The sequence below is a fragment of the Tupaia chinensis genome, unplaced genomic scaffold (assembly GCF_000334495.1).
Source record: "Tupaia chinensis unplaced genomic scaffold, TupChi_1.0 Scaffold000695_1, whole genome shotgun sequence".
NCBI lineage: Eukaryota > Metazoa > Chordata > Mammalia > Scandentia > Tupaiidae > Tupaia > Tupaia belangeri.
In genome coordinates, this window is record NW_006160218.1 from 2,495,928 (window position 1) to 2,508,911 (window position 12,984).

At 48.1% G+C, this 12,984-nt stretch overlaps 1 protein-coding gene across 2 annotated transcripts in view; it reads right to left on the reverse strand.

Moving 5' to 3' along the window:
• KCNIP4 (potassium voltage-gated channel interacting protein 4) overlaps positions 1–12,984 on the reverse strand; it is a 447,540-nt gene that overhangs the window by 74,767 nt on the left and 359,789 nt on the right. For both annotated transcript variants that reach the window (XM_014592458.2, XM_014592459.2), the window contains exon 2: positions 4,724–4,848. In XM_014592458.2, coding sequence (XP_014447944.1) covers positions 4,724–4,848 — 125 coding nt within the window. The remainder of the gene's footprint in view (positions 1–4,723; positions 4,849–12,984) is intronic.

The following is a 12,984-nucleotide window of genomic DNA, read 5'->3' on the forward strand; positions in this document are numbered from 1 at the left end:
CAGGAAGAGGCCTGAGAGATCAGCCAGGAGGTTCCGAGGGAGGAGTCTGGAAACACAGCCGGTTTCTGGATGAAGGCACAGGTCGCTGAGGAAGCGCTGGGTTAGGAGACAGAGACGCTGAGCTGAATACACACCTACCCTTCCCACTTAATGAAAGGAAATGCTTTCACGAGTCGGCCTTGCGTGGGTGACCAGATCTATGGTCAGGACCTGCTCCTTTTAGCCCCAAATCAGGGAGAGCATGGCTCGGGGTCTGGAATTAGGTGCGGAGGATGGTAAGACCAATCCGGTTAGGGGCGCAATCTTTAGGAAGCTCATAGATAAGCAGAAATATGGCTCCGAAGACCCATTTTTCTCTTTTTTATTTTTTTCCCTGAGTTTTAGTTTGTTTTGTCTCTGGCAGAGTGGTGGACAGTGCAGGAAAGGGATGCTACAACCCAGGCTTCAAAGGGAAGTTCTTCATTCAAACGAGGACGACAGAAAGGCAGCGGGGAGGGGCTGCTCTCCTCTCCGGGCTGTCCGTGCAGACAGCAGCCTGAGCAGGTGGTGGGCCAACTTCCATATTGTATTGTGTTGAAAGAATCCCTAAATAACAGGCAAATTCACATACACAAAAGTAGTTTCAAGAATAAAGAAAACAGCAGTTCCCTCCGTCAGAGTGAGATGAGAAGCACACTGTGCACGACACTTCAATATTTCCACTTACGGCCCTCTGAATTACTTCAAGTATTTCGCCTCACTTCTACTCACTTTCGATTTACAAAGAGGGCTGGAGGCAGGGGCACACCAGTCACCCCAGGCTGTGGTGGTGCCACACCACAGGGGAAGGTCCGGGGTCACGCCTGGCACACGCACATGTGCCCATGTTCTGGGCTAGCTGGGCCTGGGTGGATCGTGGCAGGGAGACTGTGTAGAAGGAGATGGTCTCTCTCTCTCTTTCTCTCTCTCTCTCTTTCTCCCTCTCTCTCTCTCTCTCTCTTTCTCCTTCTCTCTGGCTGAAGTATGTATAAGTGAACAAACTTAAACCAAGTAAAGTAAAGAGAAATAAACCAAGATGTCTCCAGATGCCATGTAACACACTCAACGTGACCCGAGGTTCAAGGCGGCGTATCGCGGAATGACACCACAGCCTTCTTCATGAACAGTCGTGAGCTTTGTACGTACGAGAACCAAAGGGAAGCGCCCAAGACCCCAGGGCCCACTGTGGACGCTGAAGAAAAGACCCACGCACAGCCCTTCTCACCATCCTGCCGTCAACGTGGGTAATGATACCTGGCATCTCCAAAGAGCATTCAACATCTTGAGCGTCTACGCTGTCTTCCCAAGGTAGCAAACGACAGCTGTCAGGTTGGCACCCGTGAGAGCCCTTCCACTACCCCCACGCTAGAAGTCAAAGAAAAGCCCTACTAACTTCTAGATCTCCGGACCACCTTCTCGCAAAGCCCATCTTCTTGGAGAGCTGAGAGAAGGCTCCGCTAGGACACAGAAAATAACATTTAAGTCCGACCTTATACCTGGATTCTAAAGCGGGTGAGTAATACTTTGCACCTTAGGAAGCGCTTTCATCTGAGTCTTTCAAGAGCTGGGAACGAAGCTGATTATTACCTGCCCCCTTCACGATTGTGAGGGAAGAGCTTAATCCCTAATTTGCTGACGGGGACACAGAAGCTGCCAGGATGAGAGGAGGCTCTGAAGGGCACACAGTCATCTGTGAAAGGCTCCCTGGAGAAGCGTCAAGTGCTCTGACAGAGGAGCCATGGCCTTACACAATCAGCGCTGTGCTCATCCCACCTGCTCTGCCCCATCCTCGCCAGGCCTGTGCTGAACCCACTCCCTCCTCCCGTAAGTGGGACTCAGGCCTCTTTATGCAAATGCACTTTGTCAAAAATGTAGACGCCTATAATTTCATCCTCAGCCCCGTCATCTTTTTAAAGGTCTTGGTGGAGAAGTTCGCCAACATTCCACGTGAGTGGAAATCCCCATCGGAGAATTCTCATCTTCTCCTGGCTCCTTTGGCTACACCATCAAACTCTCACAGGGGACCAGCAGGTGGCGTGGTGGTTAAGGTGTTGGACACTCCCACACGGCCAACCATGGTTCGAGTCCCGGACCTGGTGGCTTGCTTTCTCATTTTCTCTCTTTCTTTGTCTCTTTTTTTCTGGCCAAATTAAAAAATAAATGATTGGGAACCAGCAGTTAGCGTAATGGCTATGTCGCTGGACTCCCACGTAGTCAACTGCGGTTCGTGTCCCGGACCTGGTGGCTTAAAACTCACGCCGGGCGCGTGTGTGTGCGTGCCCAAGATCCCGAGAGGAGAATGGAGGAGAAGAATAAATAAATAAATAAATAAATAAATTATTGAATTAAAAAATTAAATAAATAATTTAAAAAACAAAAACTAAAAAAACCTCTCGCAGAGATCAAGGGAACATTAGGCATTATTTCAGCCAGGGGAGCTGTTTTGATCACAGGCAACGCTGAGTATCTGGCTTGAGGTGTGATGTCAGACCAGACTCCGCAGCTCCTGCCTCCTCCAACCCCACTGTGCTGGGCACACCGAGGGTGACTTCCAGTGAGTCTCAGCATTTTACGTGTCTTCATCTTGCACGCAAAGGTGACAAGGCAAAGCTGTCCCCCACGGCTATACCCAGTGTAAGGCTGTGCCTTAGCAAGCCCCAGACCCTCCCTTGGAGATCGAGCATTGGTGTTCCAGGAGGGCCTGCAGGAGCGCTGCATGGCAAGGGACCCCCGCCAGTCTCTAGGAGCTGAGTGGCCCCAGAGGGACAGCCAGTGACAGGGCAGATCTCAGACGCACAGCCGCGAGGAATCGAATTCCCAACAATTACATGAGCTTGTAAGACAACACCAGGATCCAGAAGAGATGGGGCCCAATGGGACCGTGGCTGTCGCCTGGGAGTCTCCCATCGAGGGACCTAGCTGGGCCGTTTCTGAGCCCCCAAGCCTCAAAACTGTGATGTGTCTTTTAAAGACACAAGGTATGTGTCTATTTGTTAAACAGCAATAGAAAATGATACAAATATCTTTCATTTTTAGATAAAAAGGTATGAATGTAAAACGTTTTTAGGTTAAAAAATGTCATTGACAAGTATTAAAGTAATGCCTGGAAGATACATGTGAGTGAGGTAGGCACTTTGAGTATTTCACTCATCTCCACGGAAGGGAAGCTGGTGGAGCCGGGTGTCCAAAGCACAGAGTTCTAACCATGCAGAGGGTCTCTCACCCTGTGCCTTCAAAATGAGGGAGAGGCTATGAATGATGAACTAACAGAAGGACAAGCAAAGAGACCTCACTGTATTAAAACTCCATGGCCCCGTAGACCATTTGTGACCACCTAAAAAGTGAACTGAGGTTATATTTGATTTTGAAAAGTACCACAGAGTAAGATTACGGATCTTGCCTATCAACACTTGTGCGGCCTTTAGGTCAGTGGCTCTCCAACGTGGCTTTCTGTCCGCTTTCTAGTACGATGTAGAATTTACTAATAGGAAGAATTCCTGAGGGCTCTGTTGCTCAAAGTCACAGCTGAGTCTGGGTAATTTACAAACATAGAGGTTGATTAAGCTAGCCCAGGCCCCGGGGCTGCTCTGGTGAGGGTCTTCCTGCTGGTGGGATCCATGGCCCAGGGCGGAAGTGTGTGTAGAGTGGAGTGTCTCTCTCCTCCCCCCGCCATAGGCCCAACGGTACTCACTCATGGAGGCCAGCCCCCCATGCCTCGATTGTCTCAAAGGCCCCACCTTTCAACACCATAATCACACGAAGGTTCCACTCTCTCTACTCTGTTGTGACGGCTCACGAACTTAACAGACATTCCGGGAGATGCACCCGAACCATAGCACAATGAGTATGACCACAGATGTAACAGATTGTAACAGCCGGGGATATGCGCTAAGACCTGTTACTGTCTACACCCGGTTAGACGCCCTCTTCCCCAGGACCCCCTGGAGTTACAGTGTAGCCAGTCTGGGCACTGGCATTTGACTTGATCCTTTTGTTCATTATCACCATTGGGTCCATTGGGTGATTTTGGGATAGAAACAATGTATATATCTTAGCCATCCTGGTTCTGTGCTCTTCAATTGTGGCTACACACTATAACTTCCTGAAAAGCTTTATAATCCTGACACCCTAGCTTTCTCCCAGAGCAACTCCATCAGTCACCAAGCACAGTACCCACCTGTTCGTAATGTTGAACGCTCCCTAGACAATCGACGTGGAGTTACGGTTGACGTTGCTGAACTGTAGATAAGTCTTTGTATCTTTCTGCACCGGTTCTAACTTATAATTCTGCCATCAATACCAGAGGCACTACCTGGGAAGCCCAACACTAGAGGTGGAGTTCCTCAGTGGACCCCAATCTGACTCCAAGACTTAAGCCAAGCCCTCAACAGTGCCAAGATGAAGGGACTGCTGAAACTTACTGAGAGATGTTATCATGCTAGTGGAAAACGACAATGAACCCTAAGAGATGAGTTGATGCAACTCTTTTCCCCTAGCCCTCTTTGTTTACTGTGCAATAACACTGAGCCAGCCCTTGCCTGTGAAAGTGAGTTCACGCGCACCTGGATAGTGACTGTGTCCACACCTGGGAAGGACCAGGGACACGGCACCCGTGCTGGGTTCTCTCCCAGCGGGGCATGCTCCCTCTCATGGCCCACTGCCCCTCAGAGCACTCTGTAAGTAAAGTCAAAAAGAAAATTCTTACATTCTTAAATCCTCTGTAAAGAATCTGAAGCTCTTTCTTGGTGAATTTGCTCTGGGCTTCCAGAAGCTCAAGAGCCTCAGGCCGATGCCTGACGGTGGCCATCTCCAGCTCATCTTCCACGCTATCTGTGGGAGAGAAGCACAAAGAGACATGAGAGCAGGCCCAGCCGAGCTCCGCAGCAACACAGGAGGCTAAAGGGCCAGAGATCTGCCCGGAGGAGAGACCCGATGCTGCCCGGGTGGAACCGCAGTAGGTTAAGACATTCGACGCTACGTTTGTTTTTGCACATCTTAGTAATTCCTGTAGACATTACAATTCTAGCATTTTTAAGATTATTTATTTATTCTAGAGAGAGATTTTTCCTACAGGGCATGTGAGCTCACTGGAGAGACAGAGACAGAGAGACAGAAACCGAGAAATCACCCTGTGGACAGTAACTGTTTTCTTTCAAATCACTGTCTTCTCCAGTCATTGCTCTGAGAAACGACGTAGACAAAAGTACGGTAAATTTTAATGAGATTTGCTGAGTGTCTTTCATCATGTCTAGACCCTGTGACCTTCTACTGGGAAGAAACAAACAGCACATTAACCTCTCGGCCTTTGTACCACGAGAAGTCCAAGCTGGCTACCAACAGCGCTTCCTTCACCAGCTGCTGGGGACCCGCAAATGCCAGTTCTGAGACCTCGTGGCGCAGAGCCGGAGGGCCAGCGTAGCTGAATTAAGTGAGCATCGCAGGCGATATTCAACCGAGCTACACCTGCAGAGTCTGCCTGCAGGCGCCTGCTGTCCCGCGGCTCAGCCCTGCTTCTGAATAACCCCGACCTGCCCAGGGCTGTTTCTATTTCTAGGAGGCTGACGGGCTCTAAAAACATACCTGAGGTCAGCAGCACATGGCAGGTGTGAAAAGCAAATCCACCAACCCAGGCAACGCGGATTCCCAGAGGGAGTGCTGAGGGGCCACGGCATGATGCCATGTGGGGGTCCAGTTCACTGCGACCTAGCGCAGGTCAGAGCCCAGGCTGGTGGCATTCGAACCGGTGCCCCTCTTCACTGAGCCCTTGTCCCGTGCCAGAAGATAGGGGACATGCTAATGACATGATTCTCACCCTCACAGGGAGTCCGACGTGCCCAGTTTCACACACAGGGAGACGGAGTCTCCTACAGGTTCAGAATCGCGGGGGCAGAAGTCACATAGAAGAAGGGACAGGGCCAGGCTCTCCGCCTGTCTTCGATGTCACAGCTTCTACTCGGCCACCCTCTTTCTTTCGATAATGACAGGAATGAAAGTGATAAAAATATTGACAACGCGCTCCTCTCCTGCTCTGTTAAACTTTTCAGAAGAGCTGACTACAGGTAGTCCCCAGGACAGCAAGTACCAGTCTGTAAACGCTGGTATTCGGCACATTGCACGGGCCACGCACATCCGTGATGAGCCAGGCTGTGAGGTGGGCAGTTTCGCCCAACCGTAGGCCAGCCTGAGTATTCTGAGCCTGTCAACGCAGACCAGGCTGAGGCAGGCTGCCCCGTGGGCAGGTGAGGTAGAGTAAGTGCATTTGTGAACCTTTGGATTTACGGTGTTTACTTGGACATTCAAGGAGCACCTGCGAGTCCACAGGGCCCACTTATAACCTCCTGATCTCCCTTTAATCTACTTCGGTCTGACTCCTGGTCCTGTCAGGGGCTGTGCTGTGTCCTCCCAAATTTACATGTTGAAGCCTTACTCTCCACGTGACTGATCTTAGAGGGAGGGCCTTTGTAGAGGTAGTTAAGATCCAGTGAGGTTATGAGAGTGGGCCAGCCATCCAATGGGCCTGGTGTCCTTGTTAACAGAGGAAGAGACACCAGGAGTGTGGGCTCATAGGGGAAAGGTCATGGGAGGCCACAGCATGGAGGCGGCACCTGCTGTTGCTGCGTGGACCCTGGACTTCCATCCTCCAGAATGGTGAGAACATTCATTTCTGTTGTTGGGCCACCAGGTGCACCATATGTTTTATAGCAGTCCTGGCAAGTGAGTCTATATCGATACTCAAATGCTACCCACACTAAAAAGGCCGATGTTATTACTCAGAATTTTCCCAGTGAGTGCTAGGCAGTTTCCTAGTCAATTATTATCATGTACTCTACCATACTCAAGAAACGGGTTATCATTCCCATCTTAGAGATGAGAAAACTGGAGAGTTTAAGTAACATGGCAACCCAAGGACACATGGGTGGCTTATAACGAAGCCTCAACCCCAGTGTTTACTGCAATATGATTCACAGCAGGAAGATAAGGAAACCACCTACATGTCTATCAACAGATGAGTGGATAAAGAAAGTGTGGTATTCACACACAGTGGAATACTGTGGAGCTATTCAAAAAGGCCAAATACAGTCATATGAGGTTGGGTGACATGATGTTGACTAGAACAAGCTGGACTCAAAGGAGAACCACCATATCTGCCGCATATATGGAACCTGCAATGACCGTAGAGAGATTTGGAGTGACTACTGACTGGGTGCTGGAAAGGATGGGGCAGGGAATGCAGGACACCGATTAATGGAAACAAAATTGCAGATGGGTAGAAGGAACCACGCCCAGGGTTGTAAAATACAATGGGGTTGTAAAATACAAGTTAATAATAACGTAGTGAGTATCTCAATGCGAATGATCAGGTACTCTAATTGCTGTGATTTAGTCGTTAAATACTTACTGACTGGGTGCTGGAAAGGATGGGGCAGGGAATGCAGGACACCGATTAATGGAAACAAAATTGCAGATGGGTAGAAGGAACCACGCCCAGGGTTGTAAAATACAATGGGGTTGTAAAATACAATGTGGAGAATGCAGAATACAATGTGGAGAATGCAGTTAATAATAACATAGTGAGTATCTCAATGGGAATGATCGAGGTACTCTAATTGCTGTGATTTAGTCCTTAAATACTCTGTTCACATACTGTTAAGTCACATTGTAACAATGCTTTGTTGATACAAATTTTTAATTAAATAAAAATAATGAAGCGGATAAGTATGTCCAGCACCCGAATGCCCAGGTTTTTAAGTACTGTGCTGAGATTGTTAATAAAAGTCATTGCTGCATAGCTAACTTTTGCTCTAAGCTTGCTTGTATATTATCTCATTTTTTTTAGAGAGATTTTTGCTATAGGACACATGAGCTCACCAGAGAGACACAGAGAGTCAGATAGTGAGAAATCATACATCAAAAGGATGGCCACGCTGCAATCCCTTCTCCTCCATTCTCTTCTGGGGATTTTTGGTATACATGCGCATGTACTCAGCATCAGATTCAAACTACCAGGTCTGGGACTTGAACCACAGTGAGCCGCGTAGGAGTCCAGCAATGCAACATCACACTAGCTGCTGGTCTTATCGCATTGAATACTGATGAGAGTTCTGAAACATGCCTATCACTGCCCTTATTGGACAAGGGGTGCACCAGGTACCGTAGCTCAAATAACTTGTCCCATGCTAGACCCTGGATTTGATCTGCGGCTTCTTGACACCAAAGATCATGAGCTTCTCACAGTGCTATTCTAAGACATGGTATCAGTGACATTTTTTGGTTCAAAATCCTAGAGGATAAAAGATTTTAAGCCAGCAAGCCCTCCAGGACAGCAAATGAATCTGCTCTGATTAGAAGCACACGGTGGAAGGAGGTGTGGAAGTGACGGAGCTGAGAAAAACACAGAGGGGGTTGGCTTCGTGCATTTTACTACTGAGAAACTGGGTTCTGGGAGACTGAGTGGTTTGCCTGGGACAGAAGCCAGAACCAGGGGGACAACGGCCTCCCGGGCCCTCTCCAGGCCCCACGGAGGCGAGCACTCGGGTGTCTCACCCAGGGTCTAACTCAAAAGCACACCGAGACACGCTGCACATGCAGGGCTCTCAGTCATGTGTCTTCACTGGATTTAATTTTCATCAGACAGCATACTCCTAAGCCCGGACACCCCGGAGCATCCTGGCTGTCTCTGTCTGTTCTTCTCTGGGGGCCAGCGGTGTCCTGTGTTGGAGTCAATGGACCCCTCAGGGCATGACATAATTGGGCTTGAACTCGGAATTCAAATCTCCTGAGAATAACAGATGGGTTTTAAAAATAGTCATCTTTCTCCCTCCCCCTTTTCACAGCTTCTCTTAAAATGCAGTAGAAGCTTATTACCACTTAACTCATAATTATGCAAGTTTGTCTCTATCTACCTCAAGGAATACTGTCCAGAATGTACCTACAGAGCACCACACTTCACCATCCAATGCAAGTGTGAGTCCTGCCTGCCGAAGACGTGAACAGGGCTGCTAGTGCAGGAGGGCAGTTCATGAGCAATGAGGTCACTCCTTGGAAGAGGCTGGTGCAGACTCGGGCTGTGCACCCTGAGGCACTTCTTGTCTGTGACAACGTTGCCTCATGGGTGTAACCTGGGTCCCGCGCACCCAGCCCGGCATGCTCAAAGTTCTCAAAGGAAACACAGGAAATAAGTGAAAAACTATCTGAGGCCTTTGAAGTGGGACTACCCACAGGAGGTCCCATTTCTGAACATGACATAGCTCTTCTTCCTAAATATGTCTATTTTTCAGTATAAAAAAATCTCAAATACGGTCATTTAAAAATTCTACTTGAGCTGGATTGGAGTTGTCGAGCCAAAGGCTCAACTCATTTGACGGACGCTGCTTTATCTCATTAGAAGCATAACTCTCCAAATCTAGCATTTATCTTTTCTTTTTTTATTCTTCTCTCACACAGAATAAAATGAAATCAACTTAAAAACAAAACACTTGGAGAAATGGAGTTATTAAGTTCCGCCTCCCACATGCTCACAGCATGACGAGCCATTGGGGAAATGATTCCGGGCGTTCGGGAACTCACTCAAGTTTGCATAGCGGTGCTGTGTCCTTGTTCCTGCTCTACGATTTCACGTCCCTGGATAGAGGGTTCAAAGCTGACTGGACCCTGAAAACAGCACCTCGAACTTTGATAACTTTAAATGCTTTCTCTCGAGACCGCGAAGGGCTGGGAGTCCCCTGGGCCCCGTGTTCACACCAGCTCAGCCACCCCCACACTAGGAGCACATGGGGTGTATGTGAGCAACTATTCCCAGCAGAGCATACACGGCCCTCAAGTCTTAACAGAAAGGGATCGGTCCACCTGAAACCCCGCAGGGGCCCAGCACCTCCCAGACCATCCCGAGAAGCTGGAACCCCGCACTTCACTCTGACACGTGATTCTTTAAATGTGGCTCTGAAAGTATGTTACGACCAAACCAACAAAAAACTTCTTTAAAATGAGTACTTTGTCCTTTTCGTCATTTACATATCACACTGAATTGACATACTCGGGCCAGTCAGTGGTGAGGTAGTTGAGGTGGCTGGATCCCAAACGGTTCAAGTCCTGAAATTGGTGACTTGAGTACATGCCGGGCACATGTGTGTATGGTGCCCAAAATCCCCACAGGAGGGAGGGATGGAGCAGAAGGGATTGTGGCCTGACCACCCCCGAGGGGTGCTTTCCTGCGCTCCATCCCCAGCTCTCTTCCTTGAGAGCACACGCCCTCGGAAAATGTTTTCAAAGAGAAGAAAGAAAATTAGAAGTACTTTAAAGATGGCCAATTATTTTGAACATCTTTTGTTAGAGTTGTTTACTGCCAATGGCATTGTGATTTTCATTCCAGGAGAACTTAAATTGCTTTGCAATTTCGTGATTGAAGCCAATCACTTATAAAATACACGCCTCAGAGCTGAACTGCTGGAGTGCGATTTCTCATGGCACTTATGAATGGAATGTCTCTACCTTACGTAGCAACACAAAGAACTCTTCCACAAGTTTAGATTTTTAAAATTATCACCTAATTGGAATACGTCTATCAGAGTTAACCCCTTATTAATACAGAAAGTCAGGAACAGTCCCTAACAATAGGAGCTATTATTTCTTTTCCTTTATTTTTGAAAGAATTTTGCTATAGGGTGTGTGTGCTCACCAGAGAGACAGAGAGAGACAGAGATACGGAAAGCGAGAATTCAGGCCCCCCCCCACCCCCAGAGGGATGGCCACGCTGCAATATCTTCTCCTCCAGTCTCCTCTTGGGATCTTGGGCATGCATACACACACTCCTGGTGTGAGTTTTCAGCTGCCAGGTCTGGGACTCAAACTGTGGTTGACTATGTGGGAGCCCACCAATGTCACCATTACACCATCTGCTGGTCCCAGAGCTGTTATTTCTTAGGTAGTGGTGTCTTAATTGACCTTTGATAAATGAAGGCAGTAAAAACTATATTGCCAGTTATGAGACACAGAAAGAAAATCTACATCAGAAATGCAGGCGGGGGGAGCGGCAAGGGGTGTGGTTCAAGTTACACGTAAAGACAGATTGAAAAGGATGGGTACTTTAGTCTAGGACCAGCAGTTGGCATAATGACTACGTGGCTGGACTCCCATGTGCGACTGCAGTTTGAATCCTGGACCCGGTGGCTTAAACTCATGCTGGGTGTGTGTGCGTGCGTGCCCAAGATCCTGAGAGGAGAATGGAGGAGAAGGAATTGCAGCGTGGCCATCCCTCTGGGGGGTGACTTCTTGCTTTCTGTTTTTCTGCCTATCTCTGTCTTTCTGGCGAACGCACGTGCCCTGTAGCAAAAACCTCTCCAAAAATAAAGAAAGAATAAAAGAAAGAAAAGGATTGATACTTTAGCCATAAGGACAAAAGCTCACTGGGATTATAATAAAAGAGGAGCAATTTTAAAGTAATAAAACATGAAGAGACAGCCAAGGCCTTGCCTAGGAGAGGTGGTCAAGGCAGCTGAGTCACTCGGGGCTGATTGTGAGGTCTGAGTCCTGGACCAAGTGGCTGGAAAAACATGCCAGGTGCAGGACGTCCCGGGTGTAAGGATGAGCCGCGGTGAGCAAGCCCCGTGTGTAAGGATGAGCTGCAGTGAGGATGCCCGGGTGTAAGGATGAGCCGCGGTGAGCAAGCCCCGTGTGTAAGGATGAGCTGCAGTGAGGATGCCCGGGTGTAAGGATGAGCCGCGGTGAGCAAGCCCCGTGTGTAAGGATGAGCTTCGTAAATATGGTGAAATTGAAGGAAAAGGGCCTTGGCTTTTTACTGGGAGATAATTAAAAAATTAAGTTTAAAAACTTCTTGGGTTATGCCTCTAATCCTCCATCCCTTTTCCTGACTGTAAGACCAGGTTAGAGCTTTGAGCAAAATTCACCAAGGAGATTGCGTGAGAGTAATTAACTGTCAGAAGGCTCAACAGTGGAAAACATTTTTCTGGAGATCACTGTTGCATTTTTAATTGACAACATGTTGGCAGTTCAAGTCCCTTTTTGAAAACAAACCCTCCAACAGCCAAATGTGAGCACTTTGCTGCCAAGAGAGGCATTTGAAAACTTTCCATGGTCAATATATTACCAGGACAAGCAAAACACACTGAAATGCTCTGTTGTATTTGACAGCAGCAATGTGAAATACAGTTAGGAGATTCCACTTCGCAATTATACAAGGCAATGTACTGGTGGCGACTTACTGGCCATGAGCTGTCAGCTTTCACAACGATCGGGTCCCATTCGCTCTCCTGTGCCTGCTCAAATCCCCAACAAAAACCCCTGGAATGAAGCTTTAATTGAGTGGATCAATTATTTTGATTGAATAAGGGCACTGAGATAGTACTGGCTAGATGTTATTATGAATCAAATTCAAATAAAACAAGTAATCAATGTTTATTCTTCTGTATTTTGCATTAGTTCCTGACCGTTATTTGCTAAGTCACCTTATGCCACTGTAATGTCCTCTGAGCAAATAGGGAAATGATTACTGCATTCTTGAAAACGGAGAACTGGGGCATGGAGAGAGGAGGTGAAGTAGCTTTTCAGCGAGCAGGTGAAGCTCTGAACTGGACAGAACTTTTAGTTTTAAAGAAAAAGTATCGGGCTCACATAGACTCTCGTAGGTAGGGGTTTCCTGACACTAAGCCATCCAGAAAGTAGCTAGCTACACTCTCATCTGATAAATATCTGCTGAACATCCATATTGACTTTATCGGCCAGTTGTCAGTCTCTAAGATGTCATGGTATTGGGGACAGACCTAGAGAGAAGAGGAGCACCATCCTGACCCTGAGAAGCGTTGGTGGTTCAGTCAACCCCAACTGCAGCTCCCAAGATGCACAGCTAGCAAAGATCTTAGTGTGGCCTCTGGGGTCATCCTCCACCCATCTAAGTGCTGCTCTGGGTCTGGAAGGCTGATCCCTACGGACAATACTACATGGACTCTTTCC